Genomic DNA, 14,936 nt, shown 5'->3' with positions numbered 1-14,936 from the left:
ACGTTGTAGCTAGATAACCATCTAACAATGCAAAAGAAATTAATGTCATTTGGAAGTTCTTCGTCCTTTAATTCTTCAAGGAAATTTTTGAATTGTCGATGATTTTTTGCATTGGTGCGAATGTAATTTACAATGTGTAACACTGTTTTCATAACATCAGGATATTTTAAATATTTTGTAACGAGATGTTCTCGGTGAATTATGCAGTGAATCGGTATGAATTGTGGAATTTGAGAATCATCTTTTAAAAGCCCAATAAGACCGACTTTTTTACCCAGCATTGCCGGAGCTCCATCAGTTGCAATGCTTACAAGTTTATTAAGAGGCACATCAAAAGTTTTCATTATGGAATCTAATGCATTTTTAATATCGACACCGCGGGTTGACTCTTGAAGTGCTACTAAATCTAATAATTCTTCTTTAACAACAAAGTCAGGTGAAACAAAACGTATGAAAACTGCCAATTGTGGAAGATCTGTGATATCTGTCGATTCGTCAAGGGCTGAGCTGAATGCAATACAGTTCTTCAAATAATTTTTAAAATTATATTCAAGAGATGTATTAATTGCAGTTATGCGTCGTTCGGTTGTGTGTCTCGAGATGGGAATTTGCGAAACAACTATGTGCAATGCTGCATTATTTGGATCTAAAACTTTAAGTACATCTTCCAAGTTTTTTTTAATAAACTCTCCCTCTCCATACAGGCATTTTGCACGAGCAATATTTCAGGCAATAACAAAACTGGCTTCAGCCACATTATTAGCTTGATTGCTAAAGGTTGTCAAAATTGACTGTTGTTTATTTAAATTTGATTTTAAAGAAGCAAGTTTATCTGATCTTAATTTGGAATTTGGTGGATACTGATTAGAAAACTGAGGATGATTGGTTTCATAATGTCGACGTAAATTGCTAGCTTTATAATTTTTGACCGTAGAATTACAAATAACACATAATGCTTTTCCGTTATTGTCAACAAAAAAGAAATTCTCCTCCCACTCATTATTAAAACTTCTATTTTCTTGCTCGTATTTTCTTTCTTTTATTTTCGTTCTCTGTCTTCATTTTTTAAAAGAACTGGAAATAAATAAATAAATTTAGAAAATACAAGTTTTCTGTTATTAAAACAATAACAACACGTGTTACATACTACAAAACAAATTATAGTTAACTTACAAAAAATTCCAGATTACAAATTATATCCATAGCAAGAGTGAAACAAATTGTTTCCTCCAGAGCACAATGTCAACTGTCCGTTGCAATGACAATTTACAAATTCAAAATTGGTCTGGAGTTGGTCGATAATGGACGATTACGCCACTGTTTATGTTCGTTTGCGCAGTTTTCGATGAGTCATATCATTCTTAACTTGGACGGAAATGAAATTTGTTCCAGCGTTGCACTTAGTCTTTCATATTTGTTGTTAGTAATTTAAAAGACATTTTGAAACACATACAGAACGATAATAATTTTTTAAAATATAATAACAAAAATGAAAAGGGAACTCGGGTACATTTATCGAGAGCCACAAATAATCCTTCAAAGAGCCGCAGGTTGGCCACTCCTGATATATGTGTTATTTTACTATAATGTCATCGCATTCCTTAAAGGGATGGCCAAGAAAAAAGAATTTCTTGTGCACTTCATTCTGCAAGTTTCACTCTTCTGAGTCATATAAGTAAGGCATAGCAGACCAGGAACATTCACCCAATCTTTCACTCTGGGATCTACTGAAATCATGCACTACATCCATACCTGACAACCTTGTGCCATTCATGTCTATCCATAAATGCCTCTTTTGCTTCTTCCACATTTGTTCATTCAAATATATGTATAAAGATAATTTTCTTAAATACTGACCTAGATACTGGTTTAAATCCTGGTTTTGATCAGTCTTTTCCAGAAATTTCTAAACTATTTAGTATATGCTAAATTTATTTCTAGTTATTAAATTTAATATAAAATGCTATAACTATCTATATGCCATATTACTTTTAGTAACATTTACTATTCATCATCATCATTTACTATTAGTTACAAGTAAAAGCTATACTTTAGCTAGTAATTAATAAAATGACAATTAGGTACTTGTATTAACATTGGATTTAGTAATTGTTTATAAATAAATAACTCACTAACCTTATATGAGCCTTGCATTTAATTGTGAAAACTATTATGAATGTTTTTGGTCCTAGATATGGACCAAAAACATTTGTAACAATTCTCACAATTAAATGCAAGGCTCATATAAGGTTAGTGAGTTATTTATATTGATTAATGCCTTATTCTTAGAAGATTACGCTATAGTAATTGTTTATTATAAATTCACAGAAAATATATACAGTAAGACCCTGCTTAATGCAGGGGATGCATTCCTAGACAACAAAGCGCTAAACAAGGTCATTTTAACAGAGTAAATAGGGAAAGGGAAACAAGCGATGAAAAATAAACAAATTTTACTTTAATTTTAAGTTATTTTTATATTAATTAGCATAATAATATATGTTAAATAACACACAAACATATGCACACAGAAATGTAAAGTTCATTTTTTGTGATGAAGGTTCTGGCTCTTCTGAAATTCTTGTTTTTTGCAATAAAGTCAATTAGTTTCATTTGTTGCTTTTCTTCTTTCCTGAAGTAAATGTCGGTACCAGGAGATCACATCCAAAATGCCTCATCTTGCTTTTGTACTTCTTTCAAAATGTGGATCATTCACTACAATTTGATCAATGATTTCGGTTATTGTTACCAAACTTTTACTAAGGAAATCTGTAGAGAAATTCTTTGGGTTCTTCATTTACAGAACCACTATTTCCCACTTGCACTATTCTGTCAGTTCTTGAAGATCGTCGTCAGTAAGGCTCTCACCAGAAACCTGCAGTAACTCTTCAATATTCTGCTCGTCCACATCTCCTAGTCCTGCTATATCGATTAGGTTGAGTTTGGTCAACCTAATGATACAGTGATAGGCTCTTCTTGTTGAGAATTCTTGGATACCTTCATCCATAACTTCATCCACTCTTCATTCGTGCATTTATCAGTTAATTCTTGCCAAGCGAAGTCGATATTGCCTATGACATCCATGATGTTGTATTTTTTCCAAATTGCATCAAACAAACATAGATTTAAGGAAAGTACAGTGCTATGATGAATTTCCACCTTTTACTGATAGTTCATGTTTCGAAATAATCTATGAAATGCTGCAATAATTTGAATCATTGTAAATTTTGAGCTTTTTTTAGGCTTTGAGTAGACCACGTTATATCAAATCAGCGTTGTATTACTGTATAATATAAAAGACTATATAATAAAAAATCTTCTTATGTCCTTTGTCACATCTTTATTTATTATATTTAAAAACAGCTTATGGATAGTTTATAATGTGATTTTATTCTTGTGTGTATACACATAATTTTAAGTGTGTATGTCTTCTTGGCTGAAAATATAAACTGAATTAGAACTGAAAGCATATCTTCTTTTTCTGTTTCTACCATTATTTCTAAATTTTTTTTTTAATATCTTTAGTCATTAGACAAACTCCATTTCCAGAAAAAGTTATTTGGAAATTGGAAAAGATATGTGTAGAATTTCAAAAATGAATTTTTGTTAATAATGAACACAAATTCTTCAAAAATGTATACACATAATTTTAAGTGTGTATGTCTTCTTGGCTGAAAATATAAACTGAATTAGAACTGAAAGCATATCTTCTTTTTCTGTTTCTACCATTATTTCTAAATTTTTTTTTTAATATCTTTAGTCATTAGACAAACTCCATTTCCAGAAAAAGTTATTTGGAAATTGGAAAAGATATGTGTAGAATTTCAAAAATGAATTTTTGTTAATAATGAACACAAATTCTTCAAAAATGTTAAATAAATTTTGATATTTTTTATTTGTGAAACATGTTTTTTTTTTTTTTGAATTAAATTAATTATTATAGAACATCATTATTCTTATTTATTGACAAGAGTATGTCTTGTTTATAAAATTGTACTGCCTGCTGTGTTACAAGTTTAGAGGTATGAAGGAGTACATGTCAGGAGTTGCAATTTGGCACAGAGTATTAGTTGCCCAAATCATGTGCATGTGAGGACCCGAACAGGGGTCGACTGAGAAGTCCGAATTATGGGTTCGATCGAAAATAAAGAGCTCCTTTTCAGACGATAAGGAAACGGATTAGGTGTCTCGATTGAACAATGCAAATGGGTTTTTTTGGAAAATTAGTTAAACAATGGAAATGGAGAAATTCAAGGAAAACGCGACGAGAGAGAGGATCATATTCGGTCGCTATGTTAACCTCTCCTGCGCCCTCCATTAGGTTTCGAATTGTCACCAGGTGACAATGAGAGACCAATGGAGAGGCGACTGCTGTAAAAAAATCTATAAATTTGTGCGACTCAAGAGACGAAGGTTCTTGGTTTGTAGTTTTTGGTTCTTGGTGTTTGGATACGTAGTGTGTCGTCTCCTGGACGGGCGTGTTCCAGATCTTGGAAAAAAAAGGACATTTTGGAACATCGTAGAAGCATCGTTCTCTGGGTGCTCCTAGCAATCGACAGATTCGTCGGTTCGTCCGCGAGAAGCCGCCGAAGCCGTAATCAACGCCCCAGGGTCCACCGAGTGTTTCACCGGCAGCGTCCATCCACTAGTGACGAAAACCGACTTTTACAAACTTTATTTCGAACTTTATCCGTGCGCTTTGGGGTGCTACCTCGTCTAACAAGTAATTTGTAAGGAAAATTTCTATGTTTAATAAACGGGTTAAAAATGGTAAACCTGTCTCGGTGAGTCATTCCGCGCCCACACGACAGAATGAACCGCTCGGCTGTTCTCTCACCCTCACCCTAATCGGCTGACCTCACATGCACATAAAAAAAACCAGACTTGTAGATACTCAGGGGACTGAGAACTGAGTCAAAATAAAATACAAAATGGCAACTCTCTCTACAAACAGGCAAATTGAAGTCAGGCAGTGAGAGTACCAATCACAGTGTAAAGTACTATATTTTACCTTATCTCTCTACAACGATTCTCTATATGATTGTGTACCAGAAAGAGCTGTCACCTAACGGGTACTTTACGCGGGTATAGTTGCCAGGCCTGGACTTTTTGCGTGCACCGGAGTAAATTAAGGACCAAGTTAGTCAAAAACCAATAAAAATGTTTAATAATGTTCTAGAAATAACTATGTACAATATTTACAACAAATCAACAAATTTATTCAAGTCAAAATCACTCAACAGTCAACCCGACACAACTCAATCTAATTCTAACTTAAAACTATTCCCCTTGGAATTCCGACAAAATCAAACCTTAACTTAGGTACAAAATTTCTTATAACTACAAATCCTAACCATCACCTCAATTATACTAGGAACCTTTTCCTCAACTCAAGACTTTGTCTATCCTCGATCCACAACTTGAAAACTTCAATCGCCTTGGACTATTTTCCTATTGGGCACCTCTCATTCACTGCTACTAAGCACACCAACGCTTGTTCTTGGCAGGAGCTCACCTCTGCTGCCTTCACTTGAGGTACGCTTTTTATAGTGTGAGGTGACGTCACAGTTTCTAAGTGAGACACTCCCCTCATTTACATACTTACATGTAACATTAACTTTTCTCTTGTTTATCTGGTAGCTTAATTCCCGACAATACTTTGTTAACCTTTTACATTATTCTGTTTAACAATTATCGGGATGTTTTTTCCTCTTAAGGTTTAACAAGTTTCTAAAGTTTTTTGTGGGGTCTTCCCCCCCTTCAGTGCGGACTTACTATCTGCCGCTCGGGCGTGCACGTGAGTGCGAGTGTTAGCTATGGCACTTTCTTTTCTTCGTCGGTGAGTTGGTTTTATCTTCTCTTTTTAACTTTCTAAGGTGACAGGTGAAGAAACCTTCGTCCTAACAAAACATAAGCCCCAAACAAAAATATAATAAAAGCAAAATAAAAGTAACTAAAAATAACGCTCGGACTTGGTTCCTTACAACAGTAGTGGTTGGTACTAACCTAGGAAGTGGACTCTGACCCTAGGACTGAACACAGTATTTTTTTGTTAAATAAAATTTGTAATGTAATTTTGTAAATTTAGGAATGCTTCAAATATGACATTAAAAGAGGGTTTTATATCATTACAAGTAGGTTTTTTAACATTATCTAGTATAGTAAAATCGTGGGACCGATAAAAATTTGATGTTATATTAACGTTGTCGTTACATCTGATGACATTATAATTGGGTTAAACTGTGTATTGTTTGTGCAAAATAAAAAAATAATTTCAGATGATACAATAGCCACAATTATTTTTTTCAAAATTGGGAAATTTTTGTTTTGCATTGACAAAAATTCAATTCGTGCCGACACGCAATGGAGAGAAATTTTGAAATTGGATAGGTTAATTTCATTGCAAATTCATCATGGATGACCTCATGTTGTGGCTGGCAAAGTTTGAATGATTGCGCCCAAAAGCAGTGATACCAAAGAAGATATGGAGAATGAGAACAAGAGCATTGAGTGTCAAAGTGATTCCACTTAATAGTGAGCCTCCAAGACATAGTCTTGTCCCAAATATGATTTTGCTGTTTTACTTGTTTTGTTTATTTTTGACTTAAAGAAACAAAGTTATCTGAATAGCAATCAACTGAGTTTCATTCAGACTATAATAAAGATAATTACTAATGAACATTTTCCTTCAGTATGACAGTTCTTTCAATTCTTTTATGAGCACACTATCCATTTAGGACATCAATCCATCAATAAGCAGTAACGAGCCCCAGGAACCTCATACTATAAAGACATTGTATCACCAGGAGCATCAAAAGTGATGTTTGGACTTCTTTTTTTAAAACTAATTTGATGGAATATGAGATCTCCTAAAATCTTTGTAAGATATCTTATTAAAATACAAGAAGACATCTTACAAAGGTTTAGGCGATCTCCTTTTCTTAAAACTAGTTAGAATATAAGTCCAGACAATGCTGATAATGCTCTTGGTGATATAATGTCTTTATAGTATGAGGCTCCTGGGGCTTGTTACTTTTTCTTATTGATAGATCAATATCCTAAATGGCTAGTCTGCTCATAAAAGAATTGAAGGAACTGTCATACTGAAAGGTGAATGTTCATTGCTATCTTAGTCTTCTTTTGATAAAGCATAAATTTGTCTTGGTGGGTGTTAATTGTAGAGTTTTTGTCTTGTGTCTAATGCCACCACCCACATGAGCAGTTCACACCTTCTCCATCCTGAATGACACCTCTTATTTAAATAGGGGAGTGTCAACCACATTACACTAGATGATATCAGGTTTATGATAAGATGTCATGGGAGCCCTCACAAGTATATCTCTGGTTATCTAGTATTAAATCATCTAATTTAAGATATACAAAGTTAATCTTGTTTTCTAAAGAAATATAAAGAAGAAAAGAAGAAATCTTTCTTAAACAAGATTGATAACACAAATTGTTGAATACTCTATCTGCATATCTACTGTAGAAGAACCCAATAACTTTTTAATGTTTCTAAAAATTAATCTTTTATCTTCAGCTTCTATTAGTTCTACTTGGACCTTGTTATGATTATTTAATTTAGTAATCTTTCCTGATGAAACCATTTTCCCTTAATCTCAGAAAATAGCTCTAAACAACACCAGAACTGCACTGGTCTTACCCTTGTTGTTAAGAGACAATACTGATGTAAATAGTTCAATTGAATAATCTATTGCTTTTAGCCCTTAATTTTGTTTTATTTCAAGTATATGTCAATTAGACATATATATGTGTATGTCTAATTGATACAGACTTGAAGTAAATGATGTAAATAGGTTACAATTTCTTATTTCATTTGTTAAACTATTTGAAATAAATCAAGTGATTTCTTACTGTGAAATAGTTCCATAATGTCTGAAAATTCTTAAAATTTCTTTCCGTTCATAGTACCCATTCCTTGTGTTCTTTATGTAAATTAGAAAAAGCAGCAGTTCTTACAACATCTGATAAACTAGAAATAATCTGCTTGAACTTGTCTTTCAAATATGAAAACTTCATAAAACCTATGGACAAGGTTCAGATAAAGTAGAAAAAAGTTCCTTAAATCTGGTTGTTTCAAAAATTTGGTTCCTGTGGAGATCAATATTACTTATTTTTCAGCATAACTTGATGTCCAGTTAAGTCTTTTGTTAGAGTGCAGGAAAATGGGCCTGAGTTAATTTCCAGTCCATTCATAGAAAGTAAATAAAAATTGTTATTCTGAAAAAGAAGATATTCATTGATCATAAAAGACAATAATCTTGCAGTGGTTACAAAAGTTCAGCAGCAGCAGCAAAACTCCTATAAATTTTATTTCAGTAGTATACTAATAGAATATTAAATAAAACAAGTAAAACAGCAAAGTCATTCTTGTGATGAGACTATGTCTCAGAGAGCGTAAGCAACGCATGTGCAAATCTCACACTTGCGCCTGTGTGTAGAAACAGTCTCGGCATTTTGTATTTTATTTTGACCTAGTTCTCGGTCCCCTGACTACCTACAAATCTGGTTTATTTTATGTGCTCATGATTTGGGCACCAAATACTCTGCCAAATTGCAACTCCTGACATGTACTCCTTCATACCTCTAAGGTGTGCAGCCATTGACAGCCGTGTGATTTTAGAGACAAGACATAGTCACATCAAATATGATTTTTTAACTCACGACAAAACTTTGTCTTTTGGTATTAACAAATACTGTAGTACAAATAATATTCTTTAATAAGAACTTTAAAATGAAATTCAGTGAAATTCAGATCACCATCATCTGGAAACAGTGAATAGAATAAAAAGAACAAAAGAATCTCACATTCATAAGAACATTGTGATTTTGAAATTGATTACACACACAACAAATATATTGAAAGTAAACATGATATAAATAATAATGTTTTAAAGAATGAATATATAAATAAGCTGTCTTTCAGTAATGCAATGACATTTTCATTAGACTAACAAAATTCCAAATAGAACATGGAATACATAGTTTTAATTTATAAAAGATATTGAACATTAATCAATCTTTTAAACAAATAAAATAATTTAAAATTCAAATAAAAGAATGTAATATAAAAATTAAATTACATTAGTAATAAAGTAAAAATTAATAGAGAGGTTGGTTAATAGAGGACATTTTCATTGTGAAAATGTGTACGTCGGCACCGCCTTCCTGTAAGCCTAGAAGTTTGACAATGGCGTTTGGAACGTCAGTGGAACCAGGTTCGATGTTCCAAACACCATTTTCAAACGTCTAGGCTTACAGGAAGATGGCGCTGAACATCTGACATACACATTTTCACGATGAAAATGTTGGCTGCAACCTCTCTATTATCTGTTTTTTCCTTCACTTATTTAAGGAGTGAAACCCACAGATTAGATGGTTTCATGTATTATTGGACAGAATATAAATATTTCCCAAATAAATAACATGTTTCTGTCCTCACACTGGTATGATAACAGCACTTTCAACTATAGGAGGTAAGTATTATATTTACAATTACCTGTACAGGTAATTGTAAAAAAAAAACAATTTTAATCTGTGTGACTGTGTTGCTGTAATCTTATACACCAGTGTGATAAGTCCTATTAATAGAAATACACTGTTATGGTGATTGAAAGAATNTACAGGTAATTGTAAAAAAAAAACAATTTTAATCTGTGTGACTGTGTTGCTGTAATCTTATACACCAGTGTGATAAGTCCTATTAATAGAAATACACTGTTATGGTGATTGAAAGAATAATTTGTTTAAATTAAGGACATTGATGCATATTAATTATCATTCACACTTGTTTGCAGAAAGTCCGTTGTTTCGGTGCACGCTAAAAGTCCAGGCCTGGCACACTAATGTGAATCCACATAAAGTACCCGTTAGGGAACGGCTATTTCCGGCACACAGTCGTGTCGATAATCGTTGGAAAAGTCGGAAAAATAATATAGTACTTTACACAGTTATGTGTAGTTACTAAGAAGGGATTTTTCGAAATTCCCTCATGGGAGGAGAGGGAGAAGATTAATGCTTAAGGCTTAACCTGAAGAAAGGCTTCTACTTTACTATTTTAGATGCAATTTTTTGTTTTCAACTATGTTTAGTATTCATTGAGTACTTAAATAAATTGATGTATTAAATTGATAATATTTCAGACATTGTTATAAATATTTTTATATACAGTATTTCAATTTTTTAACCAAATATTCAAATTGTTTTAAATTTGAATTTGTTATTGCATATTGATTCGATTATAGAACAATTGTAAACGTTCCAGAAAATTGATCAAGTTGAAAACAGTTCATTTGATTCTCAGCAATTCTCATCATTCTCAGCGGTAGGTGTTATATAACAATTACTGTGGTTGTTGAAATACTGAATATTAATGGGGTTTGCTTGCAAAATCCGCACAGATGAAGTCACGGGTAACAGCTATTGTACACACATAACTGGCACAATATGTGATGATGAAATTAAATTTATTTTGTAAATACCCAATTTCTTGAAACTGGACCTAGGGTGTCTATTGTTTACAATTAATCTTTTGAGTTATTGTTGAGGGATGAGGGAGAAGATTTCATTAAACTTGTGAAGCAGCTTTCAGGGATAAGGTTCCTACATATGAAATAGATGCATTACATAGTTGTCTCTATTAACATTTAAACCTAGTTGAAATTTATGTAAATATATTTGCTGTAAGGATATCCAGCATATTGTAAAACATAATTGATTACATTAAGATCTCATCATAATAAATGAGCATTGGAAGTTAAAAAAAAAGCCCTTCTGATCAGGGAATTAATAGCAATTGTACTTAGGTGCAGGAGGCTAAAATTAGTTACAAAGTATGACTAGAGATAATAGGTTGGACTTACAAAAACACCAAATTCCAATTTGTTTGTACCACTATGTATCAATAAGTCCAAAAAAATAACAGAAATGCTACTTTCTTTATTTGTGTGAGTTTTGTCTCAAAACTCAGTCTTTCATCTTCTTGGTCAAATTTTATCTTTTCACCTTTCATACCACTTTAATTTTTTAACTGTTAAAATTACTATTATTGCAAAAATTTCTTTCACATTATATTTAAATAATGTAAAATATGAACTTTTTGCACTGATTTAAATTATAACTGAATTTATTAAGAGAAATGTTAAAAATTTATCAATTAGACCAAATAAAACTTTTTTAAATCTAAATAAATAAAAACATCTTTTTTGTTGTTTTTGCAATTAGATGTCATTTTACTATTTGTGATCAGGATAGGAATCATATTTAGACACATAATTTATTATGAAAAATTTGGATTTGAATGTTGTTTTCTATTTGTCATCTATGTTGCTAACCATGTTGGAGATCAGAATTCATAGTCTGTAGCAGATTTGGGCTTCATGTCAACCATTATTAATTCACATATTTTATGTGAATGAAAAAATGGCATAAAAAGAAACAGATTCTTTATATATANCTACAGAAAATATTAAAGAAGGAAATGAAGAATTGAGAGAAGTTAGTTAAATTAATAATTCTCTATAAACTTTTATTTATAAAATATTAAAACATTTCTGTTTTTTTTTTTCAGGCAATGAAAAAGAATGCAGGTTTTAGAGTATGGATACTCTTTTTTCTCATTGTCATTTCTTTTTCACTGTTATTTCTTGATTGGTATAATCCTTAACTATGATTTATAAATAAAATATATTAATATAATAAAAGGTAGTGTAATTGCTTTATTCTTACATGATTTTAATGAGTTCCATATTGAGAATACACAAATGCCTAAAGAATGAATTATTTATATTTACCCAAGTATAAATTTAACTTTTCACCACTTAGTTAATTTTTGAATTATGTAAATTATAATCAAATATGTATAAGAAATCTTTTTTAAAAACAATTCATAAACATTTATAATATATATACTGTGTATATATATGTATGTATGATTTAAATAACTTTTTTAGATAAAATAAATTTGATTTTAAATTTAATTTGTTTACACTCTTTTATACTTAATTTCAAACTGTAAAATAATATCTATTGTTATGTGATTCCATATGCAATAAATAATTAAGTAGAAAACTTAACAGCATTAAACCTAAAATTATAGTTTGTTTTTGTAGATTGTTTTATTAATGATTATCTGTAAAACATTTTATTATTTGTAAGTTTCATCAATAGATAATATAAATATATTCAGTAAAGTATTTGGTATGATATTGAGGAAAATGAATTAGGTTTCCACTTTGATAATGAAGCATTCTTCATATTGTGAAAAAGCGTTTTTGTTCCTACCTGTACCAAACATATTTTCTGTTTGAATCTTAACTTATTTAATAGATATAGTGATATATGTATTCACTAAAGCATTTATATAGTTGTGATTTGTTTATTAATAAACATTAACCATTCATTTTATTTCATAGACAGCAAAAGTAACACAGTGAAAATAGAATATTGGAAGTATTTCTATCAATTAAATAAATTTAAATATGACAATAATTCATACTAAAATTAGTAAAACTAGATGTATATGTATATACTGTAATAGTTTCATGTATATTTAAACTAATTATCATTAAAATATTTTTGAATGAATTACATTCATTTTTACTTAAACTTAACTTTATTACTTCATTGTATCAACAGAAATTTTATTGTAGTTATTCAACAATTATTTGTTGTAAACATAATAATTAACTAATTCATTTAATAGTATCTAAAAAATTTGTTTGTTTGCTATGAATTACAATTTTTGGAAGTTCAAATACCCAGCCAAAAATTCTTAATATTGTATATTAAGAATTTTCTCTTTTTATGAAAGTTATGACATTGAGTGCAGGTGTTAAAATACTTTCTTATCAGCTTCAAAGTCTTGTTTATATAAATAGCAAGATTTCCATATTTTACGAGGATTGTACAATAGTTTATTTATGTAATGAACTTACAGGATTTATTAACAATTTTAAACCATAGTTATGTGACTAGAATTATAATATGTAGTTTCAGACATTGTTAATTTGCAAAGTGAGCTTAATTGCAGTATCAGCTACATCTAAAGCATAGTTATCAATATGCATAATGCTGATAATTTTTATATTATATCCAATTGTTGTATTTATATTTAAATATATTTTATTTGTGTTGATTTTGAATAGATTAAAATTTAAAAATTCGAATTTTATTTACATCAAATTTTAAAGTAATAAATACTTAAAAATGATTCAATTAAAGATTTGGAAAAAAGTTTGTTTTATAAATGCAGTCATTTTTTTGTTTTTCAATATTTATTTTAATGTCATGACATATGACAGTATTTTTTACAAAAAATAATTTATTTTGAGTTTAAATGGTATTAATATTTTTCCTGTAATTAAATTTCTTTTGTTTTTATTATTCATTGTGGTTTTTTAATTAAAATGTTTCAATTTCTTATGGTTATGAATTGTAAGAAACTAGAAATAATAAGACAATTAAATTTGATTAAACTAAGTAAATCATATATTTTTATATAGTATTCAAATTAAAGCTCAGAGAAAACATTCTTCAGCTCATAATTACAATGTAATACTGTTATGTACTAAATTAGAATTGATATAATAATAAAGTTACTGATCCAAGTTGTAGGAAAATTATCAATACTTTAAGTGTTCTAATAATTACAAATTATAGAATTAATAAAAATTTTATATTATATCCAATTTTACAATGATATAAAAATAATTTTGATTTTAATGTATAAAGAAATTTTAGTTGTTTTTATCTTTTGTATAATTTCTTACTTATATTGATTCATTCTATGTACATTTTTAGGAACAAGATATTAATAGGATATCAGATACTATAGTTGGAACTACAGAAAATATTAAAGAAGGAAATGAAGAATTGAGAGAAGTTAGTTAAATTAATAATTCTCTATAAACTTTTATTTATAAAATATTAAAACATTTCTGTTTTTTTTTTTTTCAGGCAATGAAAAAGAATGCAGGTTTTAGAGTATGGATACTCTTTTTTCTCATTGTCATTTCTTTTTCACTGTTATTTCTTGATTGGTATAATCCTTAACTATGATTTATAAATAAAATATATTAATATAATAAAAGGTAGTGTAATTGCTTTATTCTTACATGATTTTAATGAGTTCCATATTGAGAATACACAAATGCCTAAAGAATGAATTATTTATATTTACCCAAGTATAAATTTAACTTTTCACCACTTAGTTAATTTTTGAATTATGTAAATTATAATCAAATATGTATAAGAAATCTTTTTTAAAAACAATTCATAAACATTTATAATATATATACTGTGTATATATATGTATGTATGATTTAAATAACTTTTTTAGATAAAATAAATTTGATTTTAAATTTAATTTGTTTACACTCTTTTATACTTAATTTCAAACTGTAAAATAATATCTATTGTTATGTGATTCCATATGCAATAAATAATTAAGTAGAAAACTTAACAGCATTAAACCTAAAATTATAGTTTGTTTTTGTAGATTGTTTTATTAATGATTATCTGTAAAACATTTTATTATTTGTAAGTTTCATCAATAGATAATATAAATATATTCAGTAAAGTATTTGGTATGATATTGAGGAAAATGAATTAGGTTTCCACTTTGATAATGAAGCATTCTTCATATTGTGAAAAAGCGTTTTTGTTCCTACCTGTACCAAACATATTTTCTGTTTGAATCTTAACTTATTTAATAGATATAGTGATATATGTATTCACTAAAGCATTTATATAGTTGTGATTTGTTTATTAATAAACATTAACCATTCATTTTATTTCATAGACAGCAAAAGTAACACAGTGAAAATAGAATATTGGAAGTATTTCTATCAATTAAATAAATTTAAATATGACAATAATTCATACTAAAATTAGTAAAACTAGATGTATATGTATAT

At 29.5% G+C, this 14,936-nt stretch overlaps 1 protein-coding gene across 1 annotated transcript in view; it reads left to right on the top strand.

Moving 5' to 3' along the window:
* LOC111613082 (syntaxin-18-like) overlaps nucleotides 1-14,219 on the top strand; it is a 72,092-nt gene extending 57,873 nt beyond the window's left edge. Inside the window, exons 9-10 of the mRNA XM_023354393.1 lie at nucleotides 13,822-13,902; nucleotides 13,978-14,219. Of these exons, the coding sequence (XP_023210161.1) occupies nucleotides 13,822-13,902; nucleotides 13,978-14,073 (177 nt within the window). The 3' untranslated portion in view covers nucleotides 14,074-14,219. The remainder of the gene's footprint in view (nucleotides 1-13,821; nucleotides 13,903-13,977) is intronic.
* Nucleotides 14,220-14,936: the final 717 nt, after the last annotated feature.

The sequence above is a fragment of the Centruroides sculpturatus genome, unplaced genomic scaffold, assembly GCF_000671375.1.
Source record: "Centruroides sculpturatus isolate CEXI.00-Female unplaced genomic scaffold, Cexi_2.0 scaffold134, whole genome shotgun sequence".
NCBI classification, from domain to species: Eukaryota; Metazoa; Arthropoda; class Arachnida; order Scorpiones; family Buthidae; genus Centruroides; species Centruroides sculpturatus.
The sequence above is the reverse complement of the archived record's forward strand: the minus strand, read 5'-3'. Positions and strand labels throughout refer to the sequence as shown.